A 19,170-nucleotide genomic window follows, 5' to 3' on the forward strand; every position below is an offset into this window, starting at 1 on the left:
GAATTTGTTTTAAGTTATTGCGCTTTTCCAGAAAAAAAAATTGAATTTGGGGAGGGGGGTGTTGGAGGATATAACATTTTTTTGGAAATTTATCCCCCGGACACAGTGAATTCTGACCCCCGGACAACAGATCTTACCGCCGGACAAGAATCAATCCCTCCCCTTCCAGACATTCAAAATTACCCCTAAACAGAGGAAATTCGTCCCCAAAACAAGGCAAATTTTGCAGATTTTCCAGGGGGTAGCCCCTGGACAAAATATCCAATATATCCTCCAAGAGCCCATTGAGGATTCGAGTTATAGAGACTAGTTTTAAGGTCTTGTCAACTTGGGACAAGATGGAGTTTTTACAAGCTCTTATTTGATTTGGTTGGTCGTTAAGATGTAATAAAAGAATCTTATTACTTTTTCTAAAGAACGCGTCATCTCTATCACTTTAAAGACCAATTAGTGAGGTATCTTGTAAAAACTCCAAGGCATCTCGTCAACTTAGGGACCAGTTACGAGAACATTTAAGGGGAGGTTCGAGCTATGGAGATTCCAATGTACTAATCATTACATTCATTGTGTTATATACAATTTAACATAAGTTTTAATTTCAGAGCTCCTTTTTTATTTGAAATTATATTGGGTTATGAATTAATAAAACAATCAAATTTTTAAGATCTAAAATATATATTACGTTACGGTAGGATTTTAATCAATTTTTTTGTAATGGTTCTTCCGATTTTAATTTCGATAAACTCGCCCTTCCAGCCCTTCCAGCCCTTCCTCTTTCCACCAACATCCCATATTAATTAGTTTCTTAAATGAAGAGAATTGATATTGTCAAATTAACTTCGTCTAAAAACATGTTAGAATCCTCTTTTTTCGATCACATCCATTTTTTAACCCATGCCGCGTTTTGTTTTTAGTTTTTTTTTTTTTTTGCGTTAAATTTTTTTACTAACAATTTTCAATTTATTTTCATCATATTTTTAATTTATATTTTTTGCTTTATAAAAAGACACTCTATCGAAACTTGTTAATATTTTTAAAAGAATCTTTTTAATATAGATATTATTAGAAAAATATATATTAAAACCGTATACCGCTAGAAAAGATTTAATATTCCGTCGATTAGCCCTTTAAATATCGACCTATGTGAAGAATTCCTCAAGAATTCCGAATGATTTAAAATCTTTCTTGTATAAAAAGTTAGTCCTTTGAAGTAGGCCTAAAATGGCCCAAAATTGCCAATGACTAACTTCAAAGGGTTGTAACTTTTTATCCAATGAATATACGAAAGTCTGAAAACAGATTTGAAATCAGCAAGGCTCAAATATTCTAAAAAGAATGCTTGCCGTAATTGTTAAAACAGTTGTGATAATCTTCTTTTTATTCATTTTCATTTTTCTTCTTAATTTTTCAACAATCTTTTATCCTTTAGATTATTCTCCTTGGAAATATCTTTTCAACGGTGTATAACTAGCAAACATATCGTGAATAGGTGCTGAGAATGTCTTGAAAAGCTAAAGTGTCCACTACTTTTGAGACGAACTTTAGGTCCCCTCAATTTATATTAGAAATTTATAAATTGATCCTTTTTAATACAAATATGAAAATAAATGAAACTACTTTAGGCGTACAAACTTTTGCGATTTTCACGAATTTTTGCCTTTTTTGCGAAAGTAAATATCTTTGAAAATTCTTAACAGGGCAATTCGCGAAAAATTCTCAAAAAAATGGGAAATCTATAAAACCTTGAAATCGTAATAAATTAAATTTTCGGCATATTATTATCCTTTAATGCCTTCTTAAAGTCGAAGAGCAATCGTCTTTAGCTAATTTAAGGAATATTTTCCACTTTTAAGGCAATTTTTATTCGAAAATTCTCATTTTTATCCAACGATTTGCGAAAGTTTATGCTCGCAAAAAACATTTTTTCCTCAAATTTGCGAAAGTAAATGTCGAAAATTTCGCGATTTTTTTACCTCGCGAAAGTTTCTGCTCGCGACAGTTTGTACGCCTAAAGTAGGAAGAAAAATTCAATGTTCTTCCAATTATGGAGATTCAATTAGAATGGTCAGGTACATGTCAGCATTGATTTATTATAGAGACTCTGGATAAACATCAATTGCCATTGACATTATACATGACCCCTGAACTTTTTCAGCCCTGTCCACTTTTTTGGCCCAACCGAAAAAAAACTATACCTATTTGCATTTTCCTAAGTTGAAGTGTGTGCGCCCATTCGAAATCAAAAGATATCTGAGAATTCAAATTATGTAATCCATTGTTTGAAATTAGATAGATGGTTAGAATTTTGAAATTATAAGCTTAGACACGATGTGATAAAAAAAATACGTTAAAATGTCATTTTACAGCCTAAAATAATCTTCAATGATCGAAAGAATGAAAACTTTTGGATTGGATGAAAAGGAGCGGACAGACTGAACTTTCTTTTTTGACCGAGATTGAAAAATAAGGCGATAACAAATAATGTTTTGTCAAGTTAAATCAATCTTTCTTACAATTCTCAAAAAAATAGGATAAAATAATTATAAAGGTTATTCTTCACGAGCAATCGCAAACATCTCCTGGAGTCAAGGGTTTAAATCTAAAAAGAAACAATTGAAGAGAGATAATTATATTAAGTAAAATATATTTGAAAAATTGAATAAAAAGCTTTTCGGCTTACGCCATCATCAGTTATCATACAAGTAAAAAGAAAGTAACAAATTTATTGAAAAAATTGGAGAAAAAAAATGTGAGTAATTAAAAGCAATAAAAGTTTTTTTTTTAATTATATTACATATCTTTAATATTAGAAATTTATTTGAAAACAATCTCAAACTTGTACTACTCCAAAATTGTAAAAAGCCATTTAATATTTTTGCGACAGTTGCCGTGTAGAAGATTGACTGTTCCTAACCTTTCATTTATGTAAAATCTATGTAAGAAATAGGGGTTTTGAGGTTCCAAACTTGCATAACTCAAGATAAATCCACCATTATGAAAGAAAACGTTCGAATTTGTAGAGGCAACTCCTTACATAAATCAAACGTTTATTTCCCTAATGGCGGAAACTTTGTCAACTTTAAAAAACTCTATAAACCTGCAATCTCAAACCTAAAATCACAACCTTGTATTTTATAGAAGTTAATCTTTTTAATAAAAGGCATGCACTTACTCTCCAGCGGCTACAGCTCCACCAGCTCCAATCTGTTTCACTGTAGGCTTGACAACAGTAGGTGGTGCATGCGCCCTACGCCCGTCTCTTTGCACGTAATAGTTGTCACTCAATTCGTGATTTACACCGAACGGAAGGTTGGCCGGTGGTTGTGTTCTGAAAAAATGAATATAAATATATGACTTGTCTTTAATAATATAATTAAGTATTTAGTAGAGAAATTTTCATTTCAATGTTTTTAAACTGATGATGGTGGTCGGATGACACCGAAACGTCTTTAATAAATTTTTGATTTTATGAAAAATAAAATGAAGTCGCTTCTGTGTTTCAAATTTTTATTGAAATCATTCAGGAGGATCAACCAATTTGATTAATTTTAGTATTTGCATTTTTCATAAGAGCCGACGCGTCATTATGCAAAGCAAGGTGATTTTAGTAAGCCAGACAAACTAGAAACTAGATCTAAAAGTTGAATTTTCTGCTTATATTTGATAATGAAGAAAATGGATCAACGGGAAAATTTTTTAGATGCATGGAGACATCCCTGTGTCACAGACCCACTGGAACCCTAGCCCCAATTTAGCAAAAATTCCGTCGCCGGTTGGAAAATACCCGGGAATTTCAGCCCGACTGGGAAATTGACTTTGATTTCATCCCCATTCGAAATTCAATATTTAAAAATTGTACTCCAAAACCATTCCCACTGGATGAATTGAAACCGTAGAGCAATAGAAGACATAGAATTCCTATCCCATTGGGATTTCATAAGAATTTTTATCCCCACTGAGAAAAAGGTTCCAACGGGGTCGTGAGAAAGGGGTGTACAGAGCTATGCTATAAAAACATTATGTTAATGAAAAACCAGACAGCGCTTCCATAGCACTTTGCTTTCTTACTTACAAACAAATCCGACTGCATAAGGAGTAGGATCCACAAGAGGGACACATTTTCATATCAATTGACCCGGTGGGAATGAAATAAAAAAAAACTCATCAAATGCATCAAATGGGATAAAAAACGTCATTTTAGGGCGAAAATAGACCTTTTCATAAATTATTTTGAGTGCAACAACTGTCCAGTTTTGAAGCTATCCCTTGGGTCTTCAAGTTCAACTGTTCTAACTCAGTAAATGTCTTATTAATTACTCTTGGAATCAATTATTATGGCAACATTTTGAGAGCGAGGTAAGAGTCTCAAGCAAGACAGAATCAATTATTATTTTCAATATACTGTAAATGAGAAAATCTTTCTGCCATTGCTATTTGCAATGGTGTGGGAAGGTCTAAATAGTGACAGAGGGTCGTTGTTATCAGATTCTTACCTTGGCTGTTGACTGACTGAATATCTCACAGCGATGTTGTATTCAGCCTGAAAAAAAGAAGGTAAATATGTGACAATATTTTGATCGAGTTATATATCTAAAATATCAAAGAACAGAGTTGATGTCGAAAATAGAAAATATACAGAAACGGGAACATATTTCCCTTAGTAATCTTTGAGGCTTTTTCAGATTTAACAGAAATAACATAAGTTTCATTTATGATTTACAAAATTAAAACAGTTGGGCAAAATAAAAATACCCTGATTGGGAGTCAAAGGATCATGTACCGAGCTAACTCTGCAAGCCTATTTCAAATGATTTCTATGATGTAACTAACTGGTTGTGTAAGTTGCCCAAAAATATGAAAAAAATCCTTGCCTATAAAAGTTAAGGATTTTCATCTTAGCTCCCCCTTGCTTATTACACGTTACTGTACTAAGAGCCATTTTCTGAGAAAAATAGGCAAAAATGGGCAAGGTCAGGAAGTGATAGCCTTAGATTTCCTTCATTTTTAGATATTTTGCTCAGAATAATGAAAGAAACATCCCCTGGAAATTTTTTTGAAAAATTCCGCTCGGTTACCGAGATATGGCTTTTCCAAAATTTTGGGTTTTTGGCTATTTTTGGCCCAACAAAATAGAAGAGCCTCTTGGAAATGGTTTTTAGCTCATTTTGGGCATTTAGAGGTCCTGCTTTCTCCATTTCTGAGAAATATAGCATAAGTTCTACACAAAAAATGAAAAATGAGGTCCTGAATATTACTCGGTGTCTAGAAATCATAGGCTGAAACCACGTTTTCGCGAAATTTCTTCCCTTTTTGAGACCAAATATCTCACATGGGCCTCACTTCTACATGTACTAGTTATGATTTTCTGATAAGCAACTGGACTTACTTTCATTTCCACAAAAAAATCTCATGGTACAACAATGGGTGTAACCTCTGCGGCCATTTTGAAATTTTTTAAACTCCGAAATTTCCTCACTTTCACGGCCCATAATGGCTGCGGCCCTCACTTTCACAAAAAATCTTTTGATGAATTAGATGCTATACCCCTTCCCCTTTCCATATCTAAAAAGAAACCCATGGTACCTAGTCTCATTGAGTCAGAATAAGTCCTAGAAGTGAGTCTGGTTTATTAAAATTTCATTCCTCAAAACTCCCTAGCAACGGGTTGTTTACCCATAGCAACCGCACTTTAAAAGGTTAGATAAAGTGCTGAGATGTTTCTGGTTGGATAGGAAATGTTCAGACTTGATTTTAAGTAAGTACAGTTCTTTTGTCAAATGAAAAAAAATGTAATAAATCAGTTAGTGACTTTTAAATAATGCCTAGAAATATCGCTAAAAATAATATACCTGATATAATATACCTGAAATAGTGTTAATGAAGAAAATTAATGAAGAACAAATAAAAAACAAAAAACAAAAAAAAAAAAAAAAAAACAAAAAAAAAAAAAAAAACAAAAAAAAAAAAAAAAATTTAAAGATAAGGTTTTGACTTTGAATGCTTACTAAATGTTTTTTGTCAAGTTTTCAATTTTTATTTGTTCTTCCTTAGAGACAGAAAAATGCCCCCTTTGGCTGACGGGCAAGGGTGCAGCGATCAAGCAAAGAATTTTGTTTGTTGAATATTTAATCTTGTCTTCTTTGTTTGGCCATTTGAACCAATTCTTGCCAACAGTCGAAGCATATTCCATACATGATACAAGGATATTGTCATCAGCAACCTAAATTAAAGAATTCATTTCAAATTATTACAAATCAATTTATTTTGATACATCGTTAGATTTATACAGCACTATAACAACTTTTAAACATCTTTTGAACTTATTTTATGGATTATGGATAATTTAATATACTGTACCCACCTCTTACAATTCCAGGCTACCAAAATTGATTCAAATAAAACAGCTACCCAGTCTCCTTTTTGCCAGTTAGCTACCATTTGCCTAGCAATGCTTTCAATTGTGTCCTCACATACATCATTGGGGTCGACAACAACAAGCTCCTCTTCAAGGCAGTTTTCGTTTTGTTTTGTCTCTGTGAAAGTTGTCTTCAATGCAATGTACCCGCTCTTTTCTGTGTACTCTTTCTGAATGAATTTAAGAATTTGAGAGTATCCTTTCATATTTTGTTGATAATAATTTATACATTGAAATGTTGATATATTCAGATAAACAAACTCAGTAACAAAAAGTATTATTGTTAGGGCAGCATCGAATTTTGAACAAATTTTTGGAAACAAACCCTACATACCTTGAAAATAAACTTCGAATTTGCTGACTTGTTACATACTCGTCAGGGTGCAGTTTGGTTCTTAGCCTGTAATGGGCTTGTTCTGGGCTCGTATTTTTCCCAGTTTCCTCACCTTCCAAAATATTCTTTTGCTTGTTGGAATATCAAAAGGTTCTTCTCTTTGGAAGTGGATGGGAACTAATGAGCTACTAATGGAGATATTTTTGGATTACCCATTACAGGCTAAGAACCAAATTGCACCCTGACGAGTATGTAACAAGTCAGCAAATTCGAAGTTTATTTTCAAGGTATGTAGGGTTTGTTTCCAAAAATTTGTTCAAAATTCGATGCTGCCCTAACAATAATTACTTTTTGTTACTGAGTTTGTTTATCTGAATATATCAACATTTCAATGTATAAATTATTATCAACAAAATATGAAAGGATACTCTCAAATTCTTAAATTCATTCAGAAAGAGTACACAGAAAAGAGCGGGTACATTGCATTGAAGACAACTTTCACAGAGACAAAACAAAACGAAAACTGCCTTGAAGAGGAGCTTGTTGTTGTCGACCCCAATGATGTATGTGAGGACACAATTGAAAGCATTGCTAGGCAAATGGTAGCTAACTGGCAAAAAGGAGATTGGGTAGCTGTTTTATTTGAATCAATTTGGTAGCCTGGAATTGTAGAAGAGGTGGGTACAGTATATTAAAATTATCCATAATCCATAAAATAAGTTCAAAAGATGTTTAAAAGTTGTTATAGTGCTGTATAAATCTAACGATGTATCAAAATAAATTGATTTGTAATAATTTGAAATGAATTCTTTAATTTAGGTTGCTGATGACAATATCCTTGTATCATGTATGGAATATGCTTCGACTGTTGGCAAGAATTGGTTCAAATGGCCAAACAAAGAAGACAAGATTAAATATTCAACAAACGAAATTCTTTGCTCGATCGCTGCACCCTTGCCCGTCAGCCAAAGGGGGCATTTTTCTGTCTCTAAGGAAGAACAAATAAAAATTGAAAACTTGACAAAAAACATTTAGTAAGCATTCAAAGTCAATACCTTATCTTACATCATTTGTTCATTAATTTTCTTCATTAACACTATTTCAGGTATATTATATCAGGTATATTATTTTTAGCGATATTTCTAGGCATTATTTAAAAGTCACTAACTGATTTATTACATTTTTTTTCATTTGACAAAAGAACTGTACTTACTTAAAATCAAGTCTGAACATTTCCTATCCAACCAGAAACATCTCAGCACTTTATCTAACCTTTTAAAGTGCGGTTGCTATGGGTAAACAACCCGTTGCTAGGGAGTTTTGAGGAATGAAATTTTAATAAACCAGACTCACTTCTAGGACTTATTCTGACTCAATGAGACTAGGTACCATGGGTTTCTTTTTAGACATGGAAAGGGGAAGGGGTATAGCATCTAATTCATCAAAAGATTTTTTGTGAAAGTGAGGGCCGCAGCCATTATGGGCCGTGAAAGTGAGAAAATTTCGGAGTTTAAAAAATTTCAAAATGGCCGCAGAGGCCACACCCATTGTTGTACCATGAGATTTTTTTGTGGAAATGAAAGTAAGTCCAGTTGCTTATCAGAAAATCATAACTAGTACATGTAGATGTAGAAGTGAGGCCCATGTGAGATATTTGGTCTCAAAAAAGGGAAGGAAGAAATTTCGCGAAAACGTGGTTTCAGCCTATGATTTCTAGACACCGAGTAATATTCAGAACCTCAGTTTTCATTTTTTGTGTAGAACTTATGCTATATTTCTCAGAAATGGAGAAAGCAGGACCTCTAAATGCCCAAAATGAGCTAAAAACCATTTCCAAGAGGCTCTTCTATTTTGCGGGGCCAAAAATAGCCAAAAACCCAAAATTTTGGAAAGGCCATATCTCGGCAACCGAAAGGAATTTTTCAAAAAAATTTTCAGGGGATGTTTTTTTTATTATTCTGAGCAAAATACTCAAAAATGAGGAAAATCTAAAGACATCACTTCCTCACTTTGCCCAGATCTCTCAGAAAATGGAAACGTATTCCGATAGTTGTTTAGGAGAATGCGACGGTCTATTGAATAACAAATTACTCCACATATATTACTATCCCTCAGCCAGTAAAAACGTGATAAATTATCTTGTCTCTAGGTAACTGCTGTGGAGACCATCACATTCTCCCAAATAACTAAAACATTTTCCAGCATCGAAACCATGACACATTAATGCGGTGCCATTAATGCATAATTATTTTAATTGTGCATTTTACTCACCGTTGTTTTGATACTGAATTTTTTAATTATTCAACATGATATCCTAACTAGTTAAGTAGAAGGTCTATTAAAAGAATCCTGATCTATTAAATCTATCAATCAGTCTATGAAATTTTTCATCTGTGCGATAAAAAGATATTTCCTTTTAATCCTCTAGAAGGGTGTCAGAATTAGATGAGGGATGTTGATAATAGACACATGCAGCGAAATCCAGTAAGGTTGATGATAGTCAACCAAATCTCAAGCAAACTGTCTGTTCCTAACAGACATAATTTTCACCCACACAATAAAAACAAACGACGGGAACACTAATTAAGCCTTGGGCAGCTAAGCAAGGCGTTACTAAATCATCCTGTACATATTCTTTATACCATTCTCTTAGGAAAAATAGCTGATCGTGGGTGAAAATGACATCACTTGGAATCGGTCTATCAGATACCAACTTTTACAGTACGGGATTCTTATCTTCATGCATGTGGAGGATATGATGATGGCATTGATTGGACCATGTTGGACAGTCAGGGAATTTCCTCAGTTAATGTATAGGAAATTTAAACAAAAATAAAAACTGCACAGGTCTTAAGAAATGGACTAAAGTAAAGTACAAGTGTTTTATATACCTATATAGTAGAAAAAAACATTTAGCTATGTTATCAGCAAAAATGTTAGAAATATGAGGCCCCAGTGGTTTTTCCAAGCACCAATCAATTCAAATTGAGTTTTTAAAACTCAAATTAAAAGAAAATTTTAAGTTTATTATTTTCTTTTACAAGATAAAAATAAAAGATCAAATTTAACCATATAAAACACGTCTCTCTTCCCCTTTTTTAAACCCATTAAAAGGATTAAAATGAATGAAACTCATAGTTAGAGTTAACTCAGTTATTATAGCTGCAGTTGATTCTTTTAATTGAGTTTTATATATCATCACTCTTCTCCTAATTGGCCCAGCGCTAAGCGAGTTGGCCTTTCATTTGCAACGTTCTGTTCGTACGTCTGTCCGTCCGTTTTGGTAGAAACGGCGCTTAAAACCAGTACCACACTTTTTAATTTTGCCGTCTGGAGAGGGAAAAGCTTGCTAAAGTCGGATACTGGCTATAAAAGATATATTTTCTGATTCTGCGCTCCTTCAAAACAATTTTCAAAACAAAACAAGATGGCGGTCAAAGTGAGGAGGTTGATTCATACTTTCTTGAACATGTTGTTTTAGTGGTCAAGAGACTTTCAAACCAAAGAAATTTTGTAATGATTTTTCCTTATAAACCTTTTTCAACATTCTGCCATATCTTATAGTCTTTGCTCAAGTTTTCATAAAGTTTTTTGAGTGAAAATTCTACCTTAAAATCACTTTCATTTTTAGTTTCTTGTTTTCAAAAAGACTTTATTTTTAGGAAATAATGGCTTCTGATATAGAAATAAATAGACTGAAATGCTGCTGATGTGTAAAATTGAATAAGATTGGAACATTTTTCTTGATGCTACACAAGAAAACAGTCACTTCTGGATCTGTCGCTGTTTACAAAACAACGGTCAGTGACAGTGGGACGTGGTACCGGGAACCGTGAAGTCAGGTAACTTGCATCAGTGGAGGCGAACATGCATAGCCCTCAAATGAATGACCTGTCTGGTCATTAAAATACAAAGTTAAATCAAAACAAAAATGGTAGAATAGAGCTTAGATATTGCCTCGCAAGCTCGCTCTTTACTTGACCTCGGGCAATACTTCTCAGTACAGCCCTCACTAACCGGTCATTATTGTATTAATGTTATTGATTTTTGAAGTGCTTGTTCTAAGAGATGAGCGAATATAATTATGTTCGATTATCTAACTAATTTAAATTTAAAGAAAGTTTAAAATTTAAAAATTTAAATTTAAAGAAAGTGTCATCTCTATTATTTCAAATGAGCAATAATGAGTGAAGCATACGGTGCCTGTTTTTTGACAACCTCGTAATTTTCTGAAAGGAAAAGAAAAGTAGAATCAATCCGAATCAATCATCAAACCACATCGAACTTAAATCGAACTCATCAAACATCAATCGAACTTCATCAAACAAAGAACACTCATCGAACTAAATCAAACTTATCAAGAAATTTTGGTAAAGTTCGATAGCTGTTCGATCAGGTTCTGTAGTAAAATCGAACAGCTATCGTTCGATTTTGTTCGATAAAGTTTGATGGTTCGATAACGAAAGTCGGTTCGATAGGGTTCGGTTGACACCGCCTGGCTAAGGGAATCTCACCACGGCAATTCGGCCACCATAATTTTTGCATACAATTCAATATGGCGGATGGAAAGGCGAAAAGGTCTAATTTGGCTTGGTGCTTGGAAAAACCCCTGGGCTGGGCCCTTGTAGTAGCTGGATGTTTTCGAAATTAATTTTGATATACCTTAAAGAGACCACTCGCTGAGAAACTTCTAAAGTTTTCATAAGATCAAAATCATTTACTTTCTTACCCCTGCAAGTGCACTTCGAAGTTTTTGGACAGCTCTGGTTGCGGACGCCATTTTGTTCCTTCTTGAGTTCTTGTGTGTTTTTTTTTTTGAATAGTGGTGCAACCGACGAGGCTACATCAATCTTTTCCTATTAATATTCAGCCAAAGTAGCGTTCTCGCTGCTTTAGAATTATAAAACTGAATAGGGGTGCATCAACAAACACTCCTCGATTTTTCAGAAGGCTGAAGTGCAACAGTGTAAGGTGTCAAGAGTGTCTGGAGGTGTCAAGCGTCAAGCGTCAAGTGTCAAGGAGTTGACTGTTTTTTTAGTCAAATCTCCATCAGGTAAATCAGCTTTTCAGGGTGCCCTTAATTTCCCAAGGAGATTTCGATCATTTCCTAGCACCTAGAATTTCCAGTCCAGGCCTGAACGCCTTTAATTTCAGTTAGGGAAACCATCCAGGCAGCTTGGTAAAACCCGTGTGTTTTCATCATGAGAAATATCTCGCAAGTCATCAATGACGTAAGCAATTAACAAAAGAAAAAAAAGAAAGATCAAAGAGATTTTTTTAAACCAAGATTTAAGATACCTTCGCCAATCTTGGGAATCTCCATTTTTCGATATTTTATTAGCGCTTTTCGTGACGATTACTCTCATATAAATCTTATCACCCCCAGGATTGGCGAAGTTGGTAAAGTTGAAGCACACGAAGAATTGACTTTTTCAATCGTCTGCGGTGGAGCTCAAGTTATCTGAAATTGGAATCGTCTAAAACACGATGTGCAATGAATTGTAACGAACGATGATTGTTGATTTTAAAGTCGTTAAAAGTGCGAAGTAATTATCTTGGGAATAAATGAACTGAAAATCAATTAAAACAATGTAACAAAAAAGTTACAGAATTATGTCAATTATGAACGACAGGTGAGACTTTTATTTATGGCTTTTATTCGCCAATACGATGACATGGTTTTCTGACTAATTTTACGAAAAGAAACACACCCCTGTCTCACATGTCCCGCATGTCTGTTAAAGAGTTTTCATGAATACGGGAAGATTGGGGAAACGGTACATCATATTGTCTCAGTGACGCTCTTTTAACTACCTTAAATTTCCATTTGATGAGATAGGGATATGAAGGCCAAGTAGAAATAAAGAGCATTGAGAAATGGGAACTTTCATCGGGTAAAATTTTGACCGGCTCGGAGATGCTTCGGTCGAGGGCTTGAAAAGGCTGAAAGATGCTTATAACGATACTAACGGTGTATTTTACCTTTTTCATAGTCCTCCTGGTAGATTTCAAAACTTCACCGAGACAGGGGTGTATAAGTCTTACATTTTACTTTAAGGAAGGTTAGCTAGAAGGTTAACTATTCCCAGGTTTACAGATGTTTTTTTCTGTCTATAAACTTTCGCGAATGGCCCTTAAAGAATTTTCAAAAAATGCTGTGGCGAAGGAATTTGTCCGCGGAGCCATACTTTCGATTTTCAGATGCGGAACATACGAAACTTAGAATACGGGCATTGTGAGATAACAATGGTTCAGAACCCTGATCTTGCCACTCCATGCTCATTACTAGGTCTCCAGTGGTCTAGATTGGATGAATCACAACAATTCTTCTCTCGTGCTATTTTCTTTTTTTCTTTTTCATTTCAGTCATTTTCATTTATTATGGGAACACAATTGCAATATCATTTATCCAGATGATATGATACGTATATTTTCCACATTTTCCACTGTCGTAATATCATAATGATACACATTCGTTGGCGAAGGCAAGAATCTGGAAACCTTCTGGGGAATACCTATGTGTCAGAGATCCGGTGGAATTTTCATCCACACTGAAGGAAAAAGCTCCACCGGGGCGGCATTGAGACAGTGGTGCGTGTGCGCGAGAGAATGAAAAGAACGCCCAGAAAGAAAAGAAAGACCAACGAAGTTACAGTCTCTATTCTATTATAACTTGATTGTAATGATTCGTGACCTCATTTTAAATTTTCGCCACTTTTTTTAATGTTTTATGTATTTCGTAACGTATATTATTTTATGAATTGTTAAATTTAATAAAAAAGGTGGTTCTTCTTCACGACTCTCAAGCATCACGCTCTCCCTGAACAGCTCATAATGGTAACAATCGGTAACTAAATAAAGAAGAAAAATTTAATAGTATTATCATTCATATGACTGTTAGAAGATCAATGGTACTGTAGATTTTTTAGGCTTGAAACTATAGTCAAATTGACAGTCGCTCCAAAGTCGGTAGATAAACTGCCGAAGTTACGGTGACAAGAAACAACGTACACTAATTGATGAGAAGCACAAAAAACAATCTAGATTTCAACATAGATGAGATAATTGCTTCATACATATAACAATGTAACTTACACTGTCTCGGACACTTCTTGAGTTTAGTGAGAGCAGTCCGCAATGATTGTGATATTGACAAATCGTCTCCGCTTCATTTGATCCGTTTTTCCTGAATAAAAAGAAAGTAAAAACATTATTTGAACTTGAACTTTCAAAGTATTGAAATCAACGGATTGTCAGTCGCTTTTGTTAGCAGTGAAGCAAGTAAGTCTAATCTTTGGGAAGAGAATACGGATATGAATTTGATGCAGGGGTGTATTTAGGATTGTTAGGTATCACTGAATAGTATTCTATATGATATAAAAAAGATTGAATGGGTGGAATTTCTTTCAAATCAAAGACTTTGATTACATTTAAAGAATGAAGAATCTTGTAAAGAAAAAATGAAAGCCTCGTTCATCTTCATTCCCCCCGTTTTCACTTTAAAGTTGAAGTTGGCGTATTTGCCTGACACGTTCTAGCTCATTTGCACAGGGTCGGGAAAACCCCTTGGGGTATGTGCCACCCTTAAAGGTACCTTTTTCGGGTAAAGTCCCGGTAAGGGTCGGAAAATTCACAAAATTTTCCTTTGTTTTCTCCTTTTTAGTCCCGTTAAGGGTTTGAGGGTCGAATATCGGGCGGCACCCCCCTCGCCAGATCGCAACCCTAGTATCCTCCCCCGGGGGGAAACCCATTAAGGATTTGCCTGACTGCCAAATATAGTCTATCTAAAATAGATGCAAATGTATGCCAAATTCATTCCATAAGTCATTTTGACATTAAGTCTTTCGAATACAGTCGCCTGGTATTCAACTTTTATAGCTTAAAAAGTCACTCACGCATTAAATGTAATGTGCCGTTTTTAATTCTCCTTTGGGAAAACGAAACCTGTTATGCCGTTTACGATTGATTCGTTTTTTTATACTACTTAATTGACAAGGAATTTACGATGTTCTCTACCGTTTTGACTTTCTCGACGTCACGACTATGTGTAAGTACTTTCGTTTACATAATGAAAACACACGGGTTTTACCAAGCTGCCAGGATCCTGCCATTCTATAAGCCAGCAAAAACTAAATGACACTTGTAAACTTAAGTTTCTTACCATTTCCCATCGAAAACAACCAAAAACATTGCTACTTCCCAAAGCCGGAGACCAAAACAAATCATCTTCCAAGAATATGACGCCCTTATGGATCTATTGTTAAGACCATCTAAAATGGTGGAAAGAGTTGCGGAAAGACAGAGGCGCCCGCTGCTTCAAGGGTGGTAACGTCAAAACGCCAAATATTATCTTCCAACAGAAGGCGAGTTAGTTGCCGCGCGAGTTACGTCACACACTCCACCTCAGCGCACAATGAACGGTGTTTCAGTAATTATCAATAATTATAAGAATATCTTATGTGCTTAACTTCAGTAAACCTCGACTGCTTCAATGAAGATGAATAAGGTAAGAAGATAAAAAAATGCGCTGGATAATTTTCATTATAATAGTTTGGTCAAACATTGCTTAAGGTTTGAAAAGGTTTTTCCGACGCGAAAAAAAATTTCAGCCAATTAAAAGCACAGTGTGCTTATACTTACTTTGTTTGCTACATCGTCTAGGCTAAAAAAAGTGAGAAAAGACACGAACGCCTTATTTTAATGAGTGTTGTTATGATTTTTTTGACTGTGGCCGCGTACAGGAACTCGCCAAATGTTCCTAACTGAATTTGTTTTGTGGCTTCTGAGCTGCTTTTACAGCTCATCAGCATAGTTGCCAACTATATGAGAATGGAAATGAGGGACATTGAGCTAGGGTTTGGGGGCGCCTGAAATGATGTAGGAATATCTAAAAACAATACAAAATTAGAAATAAAGCAAAATTTTCAACCAGATAATTGTTTTTATCTTCGAAGAAAAAAACACTGTTGTGCTTGTGGAGCAATTCTTGATATGCGTAATTCATTTTTCTAGCGGAAACACCCTAAAAAAGCCTGGATTTGACCTCTCTCTGTTACTAAAAATAGAAACACAGAGGTCAAAAACCGGCTTTTTTGGGTGCTTCCGTTAAAAAATATGACGTCATCTTGACTTACGGTTACGCATATCAAGAATACCGTCTTTAGCCGCGAATCATGCGCATTACCCTCAATAAATATTAGGTGTTTACATGGTTCATGTATTACTATTACATCTCTGTCCAACGCGTAACCGGTGTATTGAATACACAGACGCACGCAATTGGGCGGACCGTTACGGAGCGAAGAGAAAAAACGAGGAAGTGAGTTTGTGCTTGTGGAAACATATTTTTAGTAGCATTTCTATATTTTTTTCAAGAGTTCTACGAATTTCTGAGTTTTCTCGAAAATGCGGGATATCTAAGGTATGTGGACGGATCTTGGGACAAAGAGCTTAAATGCGGGACGGTTGGCAACTATGCATCACCAACTTCTTGAGTCTTCTGATTCTTTCAACATTTCCCTGAGGCTGAGTCAGCTTGCCTATGACAGTTAGGAACATTTGGCGAGTTCCTGTACGCAACCGCGATCTAAAAAATCATAACAACACTCATTAAAAAATGACGTTTGTGTCTTTTTGCACTTTTTTTAGCCTAGACAATGTAGCAAACATAGCAAATATAAGCACACTGTGCTTTTAATTGGCTGAAATTTTCTTGTTGCGTCAGAAAAACTTTTTCAAACTTTCAGCTATGATTGACCAAACTGTTACAATGAAAATTATCCAGCGTATTTTTTATCTTCTTATCTTCTTACCTTCTTCATCTTCATTGAAGCACTGGAGGTTTACTGAAGTTAAGCACATAAAATATTCTTATAACTATTGATATTCACTGAAACACCGTTCGTTGTGCGCTGCGGTGGAGTGTATGACGTAACTCGAGCGGTAAATAACATGCCTTTTGTTGGAAGATTGTATTGGGCGTTTTGGCGTTACCACCCTCGAAGCTAGCGGGCGCCTCTTCTTTCCGCAACTCTTTCCACCATTTTAGATGGCCATAACAATAGATCTAAAAGGGCGCCATAATCTTGGAAGATAATTTGTTTTGGTCTCCAGCTTTGGGAAGTAGCAATGTTTTTGGTTGTTTTTGATGGAAAATAGTAAGAAACTTAAGTTTACAAGTGGCATTTAGTTTTTGCTGGCTTATAGTATGGCAGGATGCTGGATGGTTTCCCTAACTGTATGAGTGAGATAGTGGGGGAGGCAGTGGTTTGTCCTGCTACCGTGAGTGGTCCTAAATCTGACAGCCCTGCCTAACTCCGACCCCCCAAATAACTGCTATGAAAAAAAATTCTATGTTTACAAACATTCAGTTTAAAATGACACTTTTGTATCTGCATTGCGTCACAGCGAAAAGTTTGTTTTTATTTTAGTTTGTATCCCATTGACCCCATTGGATTTAGGCAGGGCTGTCGGATTTAGGACCACTCATGGTACTGTTGTGAGGAAGGTGTTTAGATGTTTTTTGAAGACGGCTGGGGCCAGTTTGTCATATCTTTTATTGGTCTGCTTTGGGCCATTCTAGAAAATTTCTGTTACCCCCATTGGACGATGTACATTTTTTGATTTTTTCCAGCTTCAGAAATTTTTTTTTTTCCCGTGTTGGTCAGACACAGACAGGACACATTTTAGAAAGGCAGGGCAGCATCTGGTGGTCAAAATAAAGGGTGCCGTCAACTGCTCTAACTTGGGACTATCTGAGACAAAATATGGGACGGCAATTCGGCCACCATTTCACTGAATCTCTAAAGTCATTTGAGTTAATGAACGGTGTATTAAAAAATACACAATTTCTCTTTCGCACCGAGTTAGCTGGGAGACCCGACTTCTCTGTCTGTGTGGTTTCAAAAAAATATTAAAGTATAGACACAGTATAGTATCCGGGAATTATACAAGATGCAAGAATCAATCGCAGAATTTGATTGGCTAATATTGTATTGTTATGATTTGATAAACAAAAATATGACGTCAAACAGCTCTATTGTTTCAAGAAGTGGCGCGAGCTTTTGAATTGTTTTAAAAAGATAACGTTTTTTCCTTTGGGATTTGAAGTGATTTGAATTGAGTCAATAATTACATACTCTGCATTTCAGTGAAGTTGTTGGGATTTTGACAGGATAGAAATATTTTTGTAACAGAGTATGGTCTCCAGACTAGCACAGAGTAGGCTTTTAAATCGAAATATGAAAAAATCCGTAGTGGAACACACGCGAGTGTCTGTGCACTCTAAGAGGAACAAAGAAGTATGATTGATAAACTTGGTGGAGTTATCAAAACAAATTTGTTGTCAAAGAGATTTAACAGTAACTGAAAATATAGGCCGGCTATATCAACCAGTCCCATGTTTCGACCAATCGTCCCCAGTTGGCGGTACTTTTTCTTGTGTTTTTCCACTAAAGTCTATTTCAAATTAGCTGGCAGTGTTTTTTCAAACCTCAATAACTTTTGATAGAATTTGAATTTTTAGAGTATAGCAATTTTGTGCTTGTTGAAAAGACAAACAGGAGTGGGATATTGTCATACTGTAAAAAATACTCAAAAATATTGGAAAATGAAGATTGAAAATGAAGAAGAAGAAAATCAACTTCTTTGATAATTGTGCTATTACCACAATTGAGGTTTTCAATAACAGGAGTTTTAGCCTAATTTCATCATTTAGCCTCAGGTCTGGATTCAGGAGTGCATGTGTAAGAGCAGCAGAAAGAACGAGCGATGCCGAACCGTAAGAAAAGGGAAGAGAGAGGGGAAGCGTTTTGATTGCATGAGTACACTCGATGAGGACTTTAAAACACTGGAGTAAGGAGTATTGTTGACTTTCATGCCAGAAAGTAATTCTTTTAAGCCAACCTTTTAGCTTTCCCTTATTTAGCTACACGCTGATATGCCAAAAGGGGTTTGTCTCTCATGCCAAAGATATTTGGCAATAATTACGCAAATTTCATACTGGCTTGGAAATTTTGTGTCATACACCCCCTCATTAGAACAATAAAAAATGGAGTTTCTTAATTCAAAAAAAATATTTATAAAACAAAGAAAGCCTTCTTGTTCTCAAAGACATATCATATTCTGTTTTGAAGACAGAGCACACACCAAATTTTCAAAACACGCAAATTGAAAGCAGTAATTATGATGTCACTCATTCTTTCCCGTGCAAGAAAATATTAAAACCACGTTTTTATATACAAGATCAAGCGCAACATGTTTGTATAAAAGCCGCTGTAAATCAGGGGGTTCAGATCAATGTTTTGATTTGATCATTTTGGGGTGCTATTCCCAGGAAAATAATTTACCCTCAGCCAAATAAGGATTTTGTACCTTTGCCAGTAATTTTTCAGTTTGAGTTTATGTCTACTGGTATGGGTTT

The 19,170-nt window shown here is 35.2% G+C and overlaps 1 protein-coding gene across 1 annotated transcript; it reads right to left on the minus strand.

The window, feature by feature from the left end:
• Window positions 1-2,505: 2,505 nt before the first annotated feature.
• LOC136812874 (NADH dehydrogenase [ubiquinone] 1 alpha subcomplex subunit 7-like) lies at window positions 2,506-11,582 on the minus strand. Its single transcript, XM_067069400.1, has 4 exons — window positions 11,479-11,582; window positions 4,494-4,540; window positions 3,173-3,328; window positions 2,506-2,599 (listed from the first exon to the last, which is right to left on the minus strand). Exons 1-4 carry the CDS (start codon window positions 11,527-11,529, stop codon window positions 2,557-2,559), a joined length of 297 nt encoding a protein of 98 aa, XP_066925501.1. The 5' UTR covers window positions 11,530-11,582; the 3' UTR covers window positions 2,506-2,556.
• Window positions 11,583-19,170: the final 7,588 nt, after the last annotated feature.

This window comes from Clytia hemisphaerica, unplaced genomic scaffold (genome assembly GCF_902728285.1).
Source record: "Clytia hemisphaerica strain Z4C2 unplaced genomic scaffold, Clytia hemisphaerica genome assembly, whole genome shotgun sequence".
Taxonomy (NCBI): domain Eukaryota; kingdom Metazoa; phylum Cnidaria; class Hydrozoa; order Leptothecata; family Clytiidae; genus Clytia; species Clytia hemisphaerica.

Coding starts and splice junctions, on each gene's coding strand:
- LOC136812874 (XM_067069400.1), bottom strand. CDS start 11,529: ATGGCGTCCGCAACCAGAGCTGTCCAAAAACTTCGAAGTGCACTTGCA. Junction 4,541..11,478: donor TTCGAAGTGCACTTGCAGGG/GTAAGAAAGTAA, acceptor TCTTTTTTTCAG/GCTGAATACAACATCGCTGT. Junction 2,600..3,172: donor GGAGCTGTAGCCGCTGGAGA/GTAAGTGCATGC, acceptor GTTTCTTTTTAG/ATTTAAACCCTTGACTCCAG.